The sequence below is a fragment of the Kwoniella dendrophila genome, chromosome 5 (genome assembly GCF_036810415.1).
Source record: "Kwoniella dendrophila CBS 6074 chromosome 5, complete sequence".
Lineage (NCBI taxonomy): Eukaryota > Fungi > Basidiomycota > Tremellomycetes > Tremellales > Cryptococcaceae > Kwoniella > Kwoniella dendrophila.
The window spans coordinates 1737989-1750835 of NC_089480.1; the positions used below are offsets into that span (position 1 = coordinate 1737989).

At 35.8% G+C, this 12847-nt stretch overlaps 4 protein-coding genes across 4 annotated transcripts; 1 reads left to right on the plus strand and 3 right to left on the minus strand.

Moving 5' to 3' along the window:
• Window positions 1-1277: 1277 nt before the first annotated feature.
• L201_004474 (uncharacterized protein) lies at window positions 1278-4747 on the minus strand (the record flags this gene model as incomplete). The annotated part of the gene is made up of 9 exons (XM_066220216.1): window positions 1278-1549; window positions 1658-1759; window positions 1849-2432; window positions 2544-2833; window positions 2930-3542; window positions 3634-3838; window positions 3926-4074; window positions 4215-4318; window positions 4421-4747. The coding sequence occupies 9 exons, from the start codon at window positions 4745-4747 to the stop codon at window positions 1278-1280; spliced, it is 2646 nt and encodes an 881-aa protein (XP_066076313.1).
• Window positions 4748-5688: 941 nt separating this feature from the next.
• Window positions 5689-8433, plus strand: L201_004475 (protein PNS1; the record flags this gene model as incomplete). The annotated part of the gene is made up of 15 exons (XM_066220217.1): window positions 5689-5983; window positions 6032-6254; window positions 6345-6411; window positions 6478-6556; window positions 6639-6656; window positions 6715-6787; window positions 6850-7016; window positions 7087-7218; window positions 7282-7496; window positions 7584-7755; window positions 7822-7887; window positions 7962-8001; window positions 8082-8145; window positions 8219-8265; window positions 8349-8433. The coding sequence occupies 15 exons, from the start codon at window positions 5689-5691 to the stop codon at window positions 8431-8433; spliced, it is 1743 nt and encodes a 580-aa protein (XP_066076314.1).
• A 685-nt stretch (window positions 8434-9118) lies between these two features.
• L201_004476 (uncharacterized protein) lies at window positions 9119-9657 on the minus strand (the record flags this gene model as incomplete). The annotated part of the gene is made up of 3 exons (XM_066220218.1): window positions 9119-9209; window positions 9301-9404; window positions 9526-9657. The coding sequence occupies 3 exons, from the start codon at window positions 9655-9657 to the stop codon at window positions 9119-9121; spliced, it is 327 nt and encodes a 108-aa protein (XP_066076315.1).
• A 904-nt stretch (window positions 9658-10561) lies between these two features.
• L201_004477 (uncharacterized protein) lies at window positions 10562-12767 on the minus strand (the record flags this gene model as incomplete). Its single annotated transcript, XM_066220219.1, has 8 exons — window positions 10562-10624; window positions 10686-10797; window positions 10872-11491; window positions 11576-11950; window positions 12045-12122; window positions 12186-12308; window positions 12390-12506; window positions 12612-12767. The coding sequence occupies 8 exons, from the start codon at window positions 12765-12767 to the stop codon at window positions 10562-10564; spliced, it is 1644 nt and encodes a 547-aa protein (XP_066076316.1).
• Window positions 12768-12847: the final 80 nt, after the last annotated feature.

Below are 12847 nucleotides of genomic sequence, written 5' to 3' on the forward strand. Positions count from 1 at the left end.
TATCAAGTATTATTCTCCACCAACCTTCTAATAATTTTATGTTGTGATACACTGAATGATTTATCGACGGTCTCTGCTATTTCCGATATCCCTGATATTATGATCCCTGGCAAGTAATGATTCCCAGTCCGTATATTGATTGGTAATGTTGATTTTAACTTCAAAGTAGGTGATATTTATTCTTCTAATTTCCGCAAATTGGATTAAATGATACCTTTCGATAATTGATGACTCTTTATTTGAATAATCCTATATTCCAATTATGAAATCCAAGCGATGCACGTATAGTAGAGGTGATGATAAGTTATATGAATTCTGCGCTCCCTTTTGATAGCAGCTAATGTTCAGAAGAAGATTCTTCCGACGCGTTATTTCGGTTGGGATGACGATGACACGAAGTATGTAGAGTGTTGTTCCCTTCTCAAGCAGGTGACATGAGATATAATAGATTATACAAGTACTTGGCTGTTGTCTCGATATAGTTGATACTAAGATACTAATATCGTTTTTGTCGAATGATGATGTTCAGGATAAGTCACGTTGAAAAGATGAAAATAAGAAAAGCAGGGTAAAAAAACAAATCAAAGGTCTTCTTAAGAAATCAGTCACTAATCAAAGAGATGAAGTATAATGTTCAAAGGTTGAATGACCAGCCACGCCTCGTACGCCTGTAGTAGAACATATCTTTTTCAGGGTAAAATCAAATATAAATGCACCATACATACTGAACACCTCTATAACGCGTTCAATTATTGCTTTACTAGTAGAGTACTAGTGGTATCTTTTATGTTAATAATGCATAACTATGTATGTATTTTGATTATTGTTTGATTTGTATATTTCTCTTTTTCCATCATGACAAAAAAACGTTATATGGACAAGATGGAACCTTTTATGGAAGAAATGAAAATGCTATGCACAAAATGAATAGTTAGAATAGGAATATGAGAAGACAAGAAAGAAGAAACCAAAAAAAAAAACAAAAAAAAGGAAAAAGAAAAAGGAAAAAGAAAAAGAAGAAAACGTTATTTTGATTTCTACTACAATAAGTTACACTGTCCTAAACAGGGGTGATGAATGAAATGCTATATATGATTTACTATCTATCTATATTTTAATCAAATAAGATCTTTTTATTTTGTGTTTCCTTTGCACAGAAAAATCTATTCCTTCAATTACTTTATTTCACTTTATTGGATTAAACCCTTCACTCTCTCTAGACACAAACATTTGTAAACTAACATGGACTTCATTAAAGAATACCAACGAGATCGAATCTACCCAGAACCCCATAATCTAACTACACCATCGGCACCAGCCGTACCGATAATAGGTAATTCAGGATGTGAAGAAACCATATTTACACCTTCACCTGATCTTTCACGATGTCCTAATAAATCCTGTAAACAAGTTTTTTTACTTAAATCCCATAATCTAATTGAACAATCTATTGAACTTGTTAATATACATGTTGGTGATGAAGGTGATATTGAAATTGATGTAATCGCACTTGGATGTGCCAAGATTGAATGTGTTGGTGCGGATGATGCTGTGTGAAATGATACCAAAGACAAGCATAAAAACAGTAGGTTAGCTGGTACTCTTGATTTTCGACAAGTGTGTCTGTGATTCAGATCGTACAGAAATCTAAACTTACAAGACTTTATATCGTAAAATCTAATATAACCATCTTCACCACCTGTTGCAATAGCAGGCAGTGTTGGATGACTTAGTATAGCGTTAATTTGTGCGTTTGAATCTGTATTTGCGATTAAAAATGACATTCAAGTTAGCGTTTGATAACAGCTAACGGGTTTCTAAGATTATTCTACTTTAATTATAACTTACCATCAGATTCTTTACCGAAAACTTGTAAAATTTTACCTTCTTCTTCTGCATTGTCTTCACTATTTGTATTGATTAATAAAACTCTACCTTTATTTGTACCTATATAAATATTTCCATAATCTGAATTACAATTTTCTAAACAAGTTGGAATTTCTCCAATTGATTTATTAAATAATGTTGTACCAAAACTTGATTTCAATTTCCATTTCTTTTGAGTACTTTTATCGTTTGAGGATGATGATGACCAAATTTTAATCGTACCATCAGAACTTGCAGAAATCAATTTATCTTCTCCTCCATTTCCACTCGCTTTACTAGTAGTGGAAGAAGAAGAAGAAGGTATCAAAATTAAATCCCAAATTGAATCTGTATGACCTTCTAAAGTTTGTATTAAACTTTCATCTTGATTATAATTTGAATATTGATCATGATTATTGATATTAGAGGGTAATTTCCATAATTTGATTGTGGAATCTAATGAACCTGAAAATATTATTCCTAATGAGCTTGAAATGACTAATGATGTGATTGATGATGTATGTCCACGATATGTCATTATTGGTTCTATCTCTTGTGCCGATGGTCTATTATATCGAAAGAAAGGGGATAATTAGCGTTAATATCCTCTTCTCCTTCCGTTATCTAAGCGAGATCGACTTCGAAGTGTGAATGAATAGGATATTACTTTTACTCACTTTTGACTCATTACACCGGCAACGTCGACACCCCAAACTTTGACTGTACAATCATCACCACCTGTAGCCAAAACTACACCTGGTCCATGCGCAAATGCAACTGCTCTAACAATATCTAAATGTGATTTTAAAGTTCTTCTAGTTTTCCAGACTTTATCTTCTTGTCCATTACCATTAGTACTGGTTGAGTCTTCAGTTTTCGTTGATTCTTCATCATCCACGTTTAAAGTCAAGGATGATAATTGATCTTCATCCGATGAACTTGAAGGTGTTTTACGATCCTCTTTTGCCTATATGATAGATGCAATCAGTCATTTATTACAGACCAACCTTATTGTCGATCCCATATACCCCTAATTATACAGGTTCGTGACCAACAAACTTACTTTCTCAGCCATCTCATTAGCATTTTTCAATTCTTCCCTCCAAGCAGCTTTACTATCAGGTCTATAAATGGCAGTCAGAATTTGTTTACCTTGATCATCTTCGCCATTGCTTGGCTCCTGTTCTTGATCTTGGTTAATCAATGATGGTTTGGGAGGTTCACCTTGTATAGAGGGATCTGACGAAGAGGGCAACGATAATGTTCTGGGTGCAGGTGAAGAAGGTGGTTTAGCAGTTGGATCTAATGACATATCGCTTGACTGTGGTTGCGGTTGGGGCTGCGATGTCGAATGATTTCCATGTTGTACTTGCTCCGATCCTGATGTGGATGTTGTAGAAGAAGAAGAAGATGATGATGCTGAACCATTAGGTAGATTAGATTGCTGATTATCTTGCGAGGCATTCTTGGGGTTATTGAATATCGAAGGTATACTTCTTTCAGGTAAAGACTTGATTGGTCTATCTAAAGGTTCTACCTGTGCTTGAATTTGACCTTGACCTTGTTCATTGTTTGCCGATGGCTCAGATGCTTGATAATTTGTATCTATAGGTGGTCTGGGTGGTAAAGGATTTAAAGCTCCTGGAGAAGTTAAGTAACTGATTTCTTGTAGACATCTATGTATCAACACATTCATTAGATTAAGCTTAACACAGCGTATGGTTATAAAAGGACGTATGAGTGCAATATAGTTGAATGATGACTCACTGTTTCAAGTATTCTCTACTTCTCGCACGGGATTTAGGATCTCTTTGGGTAGTACCGATGTTTTTCCATGCTGAAGCTGAGCCTAATGAAGAATTGTTTGAATCTTGAGTAGATTGTCTAAATGGTATTCCGGTTATTGATTTACTCATAGCTGCTGGATGGATTCCATTCAGTTTTGTTGGCTGCATTGATGATCCTTCTGCTACTGAAAGTTGAGTTAGGTATTAGCTTTGTTCACTTGATCTTATGATGTATTCAATATACTGAAAACGTTGATAGAATAAAAACTCACAGTCTTCTTGACTACCTTCACTTCCACTACCTTCCTTGTTGTCGTCTTTACTGCCTGAAGACCTACTATCTTCATCTTGTTGTAAACTAGCTAATTTTGATGGCGGTATACCTCCAGCTTTCCCACTTGAAGAACTAACTGTTTTTGTTCTGAAGGATCAAGCAAAAAGGTAAATTCATTTATATGAGTTCAAAATGATTCCAACCGCAAACCTGAAACCGATTCTCGTATGCTATATTTATGCTGGAGATGGGCAAGACACAATATGCAGGACAATCATCAAACTTACCTCTCTTGTCTAAGGGCAAACTCTAACATTTTGACTCTTCTTAATAAGTCAACTTTTAAATTTTCTGCTGATCTTCTTTGACCTTCTAATAAAGCTATTCTAGCCTACATTGGAAAGAAAATGGGACATTAGTAACCTTTTCGACCATACTATTATGTTGTAGCGAATTAAGATCAAACATGAGGAATGACAAATACAAGACTCACCCTCATTTCAGCTCTTTCAATTTCCCATTCATTTCTATCTCTTTCCCATCTTCTCCATTCACTTTGTAAATAATGTAAGACACTTGCTAAATTCATTTCTTGTTGTCCACTTCCACCATTTGATCCTGATCCTCCATCTATTGTATTTCCTGATACACTACCTCCTCCTATACCACCTTGCTGTTGCTGTTGTTGTTGCTGAACATTTTGTTGTTGATATTGCCCCTGTTGCTGTTGTTGACCATATTGTTGGTGTTGTTGTTGTTGCTGTATTTGTTGCTGCTGCTGTTGAGGTGGATATGATTGTTGATTCATATTTCGAAACATCTTGTTCCGTTTTCTCGTATATCAAACACAATGAATCAATGGAAAGAGTAGATGTAACTATTCTATATCATTTGCGTTGTATTCCTAATCGTGAACTCCCAAAGAATCCTCTATAGTATGATTATCCAAACGAAATGTAAAAGGTGCTTTACGGTGGAATTGACCCTCTTGAGTTGAACGAGTGACTGATGCACGCGACTATGGGTATCTATCGTTTTTGTAGGTATTTTCGTATATACTCTGATCGCTTAAACCTATCTTACGTTTGTCTAGAGAGCTGTACAGCGTCACTTTTGGTTTTGAAGCTGTATTCGTACAGGTATTTGTGGGTCTTTATCTCTTGAAGATATACCCATTCATCCACCTAACAATGGCTAATGGATGTACACCATACCATACAGCAGCAAGCGTCATTATTCAATAGTATAATGCATTTAATGGTGGATGCCACGTTGCAAACGCGCTCGATCCTCCTGTTATAAGTACTAGTACTAGTAGTCATATAGTTATACAGCCGGGATATGAATATGAATGAGTAATTCCCGATAGCAGTGGCACCTTGATATAGTAGAGTACTAACTCCTCTATTTGTTATGATGTCATTGTTATGTTATTATGTTATTTATGTGTTCAATTTCAGGTTTTTGATCGCTTAAAGGTGTTTCAGTTTGAACATCAACAAATATAGAGATAGAAATATAAACAAAGTTTTCACAGAAGATGCAATCACGATTACCGTTCATCATTCTGATTGTATCTTGAATAGAGCCACTGACGTTTCCCAAAACCCTTGAATCTTAACAAGTGCATATCAAGCTCACTTATATTGAGTTGAGCTGGGGACAGACTGTATATACATAGGTATTCAGAGGTATTATATCATTAAAGGCTATATATTTGCTCGGCAAATAAGGAAGATCGATTAGCCTAGTTTGAAAATCATGAGTGCTCAACAATTTTATCAAGGTGGAAACGATTATAACAATAATAATAATGGAGGGAATGTAGGAGGTGGTGGATATGATCAAAGAGGATATCAACCTAATTATAATCAACAACAACAGCAATATCAAGGAGGATATTCACAACAACAGTATCCACAACAACCACAACAATCATATCAACCACCTCCTGGTCCACCGCAAGGTCAATATGGTATGAAACCTTCACAACCTTATGCACCACCACCTAATGCACCACCACCTCAACAAGCGAACTATGAAAATCAAGGTGGTGGTAATGGAGGTTATGGAAATGAACAAGGTGCACCACCAGCATATGTAGATACAGCACCTTTTTCACAAGCAAATGAAAAGACAGGACAAAGATTAAATCCAAGAAAAAGATTAAATGATCCAATTTTTTTAATTTTATTTATTGCCGCCGTAGCTGGATTTGCTGTCGTTTCAGCTATAGCAATTAAAAGTTTTGTTAGTGTTGGTGGTTTAGGTGGTGGGTTTGGTAATAATACTCAAGGTGGTACAGGTTCAAGTGTTACTTTGGATTAGTGAGTGTAATGAGATTCCGTTTAATGGACTGTGGAATCCTCTCACTGGACAGATTGAAGGTAGAGCACTAATGCATATCTTGCTTCTAGCCATACCGTTTATCTACTTCTTTGTGTTTGTGCTTTAGGTTTAGTAAATGCTGCTTTGTATTTAGCTGTGAGTGTAATGATTCACATAAAGAACATATGAGTGAGTTAGACTGACTTGCATGTATATAATTAGCTTGTTCGGGCATTCACAAGAATCATTATAGAAGTAACTTTGGCTTTGACTGTCATCCTCAACATCGGTATCTGTGTCTGTGAGTGATCTAGCTTAGACAAGCTCTCTATACGAAATTGTATGTGCTGATGCTGATATATCGTTTGACTATTTCCTTAAAGACTACTTTATCATTAAGTGTGAGTTTCCGTCGTTGTCTGTTGATTCAGGATGGCGAACAGCTGATATCATTTATAGATTGGTCAGGAGCTATCATTTTCTTAGTAATCGCTTTGTTATCTGTCTTCTTCTACTGGTCAATGAGAAAGAGGTAAGCATGTTTAGGCCCCTCAAGCTTGTTCCAATGATTGATTATCTCGGTCCGTTTCTCAGAATCCCGCTTGCCAAACTTCTCTTGCAAGTGACCATCGATATTACCAAGCACCACCCATCAGTTTACCTCGTTGTCTTGATTGGTTTAATCGTTCAATCTGCTTTATCAGTTTGGTACACTTTCACCTGTATTGCAATTTACGTTAAATGGACTCCTGGTAGTGAAAGTGAGTTTAATTGCCATTTTTTTCTGTTTATATGCGACAACGACGCTAAGTAGCAAGCCACTGTAAATAGCATGTACTGGTACCAGTTGTTCATCAGGTAAAGTAGCTGGATTGATCTTCTACTCTACATTCGCATACCTCTGGACATCACAAGTCGTTGCAAACGTCATTTTATGTACACTTGCTGGAGGTGTATTTGGTGGTAAGTATAACACAACACTATATTGAGTGTTTAGGTGACCCTGCTAATCCGTATCAAATTTAGGTTGGTATTACTATGGTCCAAGAGTACCTACAGGTGGTTTACCTAAACGAGCTACTCTAGCAGCATTTATCAGAGCGTCTACTTTATCTTTAGGTTCAATTGCTTTCGGTTCTTTGATTGTTACTATTTTGGAATTAATCAGATTGATTTTACAAGCCGTTCAACAATATGAAGCTGGTGAAGGTGATGCTATTGGAGCTATTGTAGCTTGTTGCGTAAGTTAATCATGCCTTCTTCAGCTTACCCTACCTGTACCAAACCTATTATGGAGTAGACCAGCTAATGCCTCTATGTAACAATAGGCTGCATGCTGCGTAGGATGTATCGAAGGAATGATTCAATGGTTTAACAAATATGCTTATATCGAAATTTCATTATATGGGAAATCATATATCCCAGCTGCTAAAGATACTTGGACTCTACTCAAAGATAGAGGTATCGATGCTTTAGTCAATGATTCCTTGGTCGGTACAGGTAAGTCATGCTGCTTGAGATCACATTCGCATGAAAAGGAAATAAAGACTGACGTGTCTTATTTAGCTTTAATGTGGGGAGCCTATGTCAATGGTTTCTTATGCGCCGTACTTGGTTATCTTTACTTGAGATGTAAGCTTTTGTTCTCTGCTGGGAAGCAATTAATGTGAGGTAGGCAAAAGCTGAACGTAAAATTTGTTGAACAGTTACAAATCCTGCTTATAACACTCAAGGACAGTATTCTGCGTAAGTAGCCGTCTTCTTGCAAACCATACGCCTTATTCGTACGCTTGTCTTTGGCTAATATATCAATTCCGTCTTTGTAGACCCGTCATCCTCTTCTCCTTCTTGATTGGTATTAGTGAAGGTCAAGTTATCAACAGTGCTATTGTAAGTACTCCATCCTTATTAGCTGTGTCTCTCGACGACGATACTTGTCAGCTGATGAAGCGATTTACTATAGGACGCCGGTGTATCTACCATTTTCGTTGGTTTAGGTGAAGATCCAATGTGAGTATTTCTTACCGATCTCTAAGATCATGTAACATCGGAGGAGAAAAGAAGCCAAAAGCTGATTATTGTGATTATTATAGGGTTCTCGCTGAACGAAGTCCAGCATTATTCGAAATGATCAGACAAACTTATCCTAGAGTAGTTGAAGGTGTTCCAAGAAGATAAGTTAAAATTGGCATAGCAGACACATCGCTCCAATAGGGTACCAGACGACATGAGATGACCCAATTTAGTTACTCTAATTAAACTGGTAAATGAGCTCCTACTGGACTCCCTCATATAGCTCTTATAGCTTTCATAATCAACATAATATACAATCATATAATTATCACAATACATTAACATACATGCAAACTATAATCCTTGAATATCAATATACCAAACGTGATTTGCGATTAAAGATTCATTACTCGAGCTTGAGCTATAAAGTGAAATGATCATTTACCTTCTTTTGCCCATGTAACCACTCAAGACTTTAAGGTTTTTCTGTCGTTTCAAATTGTGGATGGAGCTGAATCACACTATAAAAGAGTGTCATCAACAGTGTGAGTAATACCTTCGAACTTGATGATGTCAATCTTCATCGGGCATCTATCTCCTCCGTCATATATTAGATCAGCTGTAGAATGTATAATCTCAAATTCACTTTACTGATGCAACAAGAGGACAGTGATACGAGAGCTATGCGAACTTTGCATTAAAGGTTGTGAGCGATCAACCAGCTTGCTCCACATCCTTTATAATTTATCTGCATATATTGCATTATGACTATTACTATAGCTACAATATAATGTTGGGTTATACTTCTTTTAACTACTAAAACTCATTTTCCCCCTAAAATTTCACTTATTTATACTTTCTTTTCACCTTCTTTACCGGCTTGTTCGACTTGTTCAGCAGCGGCTTGTCCTGTACCACCAATGGCACCTTCATCGGTGAATCTGTTATAAAGTGCAATGACAGTATGATCAGTTCATATCAAGTTAAAACAAATCTGATATAGTGACGGTAACATGAATTAGTTAAACTTACTGTTTACCGATAGCACCATCAGCTGAGAATGGTCCACCAACAGCTTGAGCTTTTGATCCTACTGCACCATCAGCGTTGAAGTTTGATCCAATGGAACCATCGGACTGGAAGAAGGTTCAATGAAACGAAAAGTTAGTAAGTATCCTTATTGTATAGATATTTGTTCGTTATAATAATCTAAACTACTAATCTAAACTAAACGAGGAAGATAGATTCGAAACTCACTTTGAAAGCTTGTCCAGCTTCTTTGAATGCTTCAGCGGCTTTATCAGTCATTTTTTTAGGTTGATCTGCGTAAGTTCTTAATTGATTATTTCTTAATGTAATAAGAGTTCTTGAAATTGTTGGTCTGAACATTTTATTGTAGAAGGTTTAATAGATATGGAAGTTGTTATCTTAGTTAAAGTATATATATATATATATATACATTCAAAGGTTGAACAGTTATATATATGATTTTCGATTTATATCATATATCGTACATATGTCGTCAGATCGATGAGAAAAAAAAACCCCATTCAATAATAATCTATTATCTTTACTACTACTCGTAGCTAGTACCAGACTTAGACTAGCTGAATCACTAAAAGAATCGATGATATAATGTTACGTATATCCCATGTTAACCCCACCCAACCGTATTATCAGATCTGTACCTGCATAGAGGATTGTAATCATATATTATTTCCATGGGAATTAGATAGAGGTAAAGATTTATGTGTCATAACGATGTCATAGTTACGGGTTATTTTACCAAATAACATATAAACTGGCACCATAGATTACCGGGATTACCTATTACCCATTTACCGGAATCACACTCAATCGTATTTCACATAAAGATCGCCGATCCGATAACACTTTTTCCCTCGATCACAATCATAATCATGTCTTGAACTGTATATCGAATTTGACTTTGACGTCAAAGGCAGATCGCGGCTGCTTTTCCAAGTTACTCTTCTCTTTGTCCGAAGGGAGAACGATTACCTTACCATAGATGCGAAATGAAGAGTTTGTCGATAGACTGATTGGTTCAGTGGATAGCAGCTTGGCACCACCGAGTTCGTGTTCTACCATGAAATTATGCATGTGTGAGAAAGGGGGTATAACATCTAACCTATATATGCGATATTCTTGAAAAACCTGTATAATTATTAATCTATTGAAGAATCCGGCGAATAGCCTCTCATAACAAACAATCGTTTTCAGATACAAACCTATCTAGACCTTGTGGCTATCTATCTGTCGTCGCTTCATTTGTCTACACTTCTTGTTTTCGCAAAGTGAAACTGACTTGAGGGTTCTTTGGCAAGACAATCATAGTCTATAGAAGTTAAAATCAGTATATGGTCCCTTGCAAGAAGAGCTAAACAATGTAAACTCACTCTGTAATTGGTTTCAGGGAATGTAGGAACTTCAAGTTTCAAAGTATAGTGTCGAACAATGTAAGCGATGATTGTGGATAATTGGGTATAGGCGAATTGTTCACCAACACATCTATACCATTAAGTAAAATATATCAGCACACCATCATTTTGACAAGGGCAAAATTGATAATATCCATTACTTACCTATGTCTACCAGCACCAAAAGGTTGATAAGGGGATTCAGTACCTTTTGAAACTGAACCAAAACCGTAATCTACTTGTTCAGATTTCGTATAAGTCTCAACAGCAGTTTGACCTACACCTTTTTCTTCTAACCATCTTTCTGGTGTCCACGTAGTTGAATTTGACCAAATTCTAGGATCCATTTGTGATACACCTGGTGCGGCTAGAATGAAATGACCTTTTGGTATAATATATGATTGTTGTTCTGATGGTGAAGCTAAAGAAGGTGGTACGGGTATATCTGAAATGACTTTTCTATAAATTGAATGAATTGGTGCATGCATTCTTAAAGTTTCTCTGATGATTGAATCCATTAAAGGTAACTCTTTGATTGATTCATAAGTCATTGGTCCTAAAGTTCCATCAGATTTTTTGAAATAGTTAATTTGTTCTTGATATAATTGTTCTTGAATATCTGGTCTATCAGCTAAATGAAGTAATGTCCATGATGATGTTGCGGATGATGTGTGTTGACCAGCCATAAGTAAAGCAATCATAATATGTGAAATATCTCTATCGGTAAGTGGTACTCCATCTTTATATACTGAACCTTGTAATGATGAAATCATATCGTGTTCGTGCTGAAGGAATGGAGTAATCGAGTCAGCTTTCTTATCTGATATCACTGAGTATTTCAATCCTTGATATAAAAAGACAGTGCTTACATCAGTTTCACCTTTCTTTCTATCTTCAATAATTTTCATATAGAAATCTGACATTGCTTTTTGAGCTTTATCTCTTCTTCTATAAGATGGCAAAGGTAAATTTGGGAACATGAAATTCAAAGGAGTAAAACCACCATCTAAATCTTCGTAATATTGTGCAAATTTACCATTGATACCTGCTCTAACTTCTTTACCTTGTAAAGTTCTTGATGCAGTTAAAATAATTAATTCAGACATTGATTTTAATAGATCGACTTTGACTGTCGACTTTTTGGTTTTTGATAAACCTAATTCATGGTCAAAGAATTCTTCACATTCATCATCGATTAAAGGTGGATATGATTGTAATGCTTCAGTAGTCAAACCTGATTTGATCTATATACACAAAATCAAACGAATATATTAGCATAGTCAGGCACATATCATAGATGTTGAGCGAACGCAAAAGAGAATGAGATGAATGACTCACGAATTTCTTTTGTTGCATTAACATTTCATTAGGACAATCGTAAACTACACCTTTACCGAAGACAGGAGTGGTAAGATGCTAAAAACAGTTAAAACAAATTTAGCTGTTTGTACTTTCAGATAGAAATACAAGGCAACTCACAGTATAAGCATCTTCAGCTCTAACTTGAGAAGTTTTGCCACCTAAAGATAAGTTATTTCCTTTTGGTCCAAGTGCTACAGTAATTCTTCTGCCCATGAGGATGAAAGTGAAAACATCTCCATACTAAAAGGGTGCATCAACTCGTCAATATTTCTACCATTCCAAGAATTGGTCTGGTGGCGATGAATAAAACGATTAACATACCTTATCTCTACATTCGAAAAAGAATTTATAAGGATCTTCACCATAATAAGCAGCAGAACCGAACCAAGGTATATAATGGAATACAACAGGTGGTAAATTTTTATTTTGCGGTAATGCCTATTAAATTGTTTGGTGTATACGAATTTGATCAGTTATCCTTATTTCCATGATACACCAATGATGTCCAAAGGGGGAATGGTCAAAAGTGTTAACACAACGTACAACTTGTCTTAAGACGTTTGATCCAATGATTGCAGTCAAACTACCAAATAAACCAATTACGATTTGTAAAGGTAAAGGTAAAGTCATATACCATGAAGGTATTTGTATACCTAAATCATTTAATAATGATGTTTTACTACTGAAAGTATCGTTCATCTTCGATTTCGTTTTTGATTATTTATAAGAAATGTTGAAACCTTTGATGATTTACTTGCCGTTTTGATTTGTTTTATTGA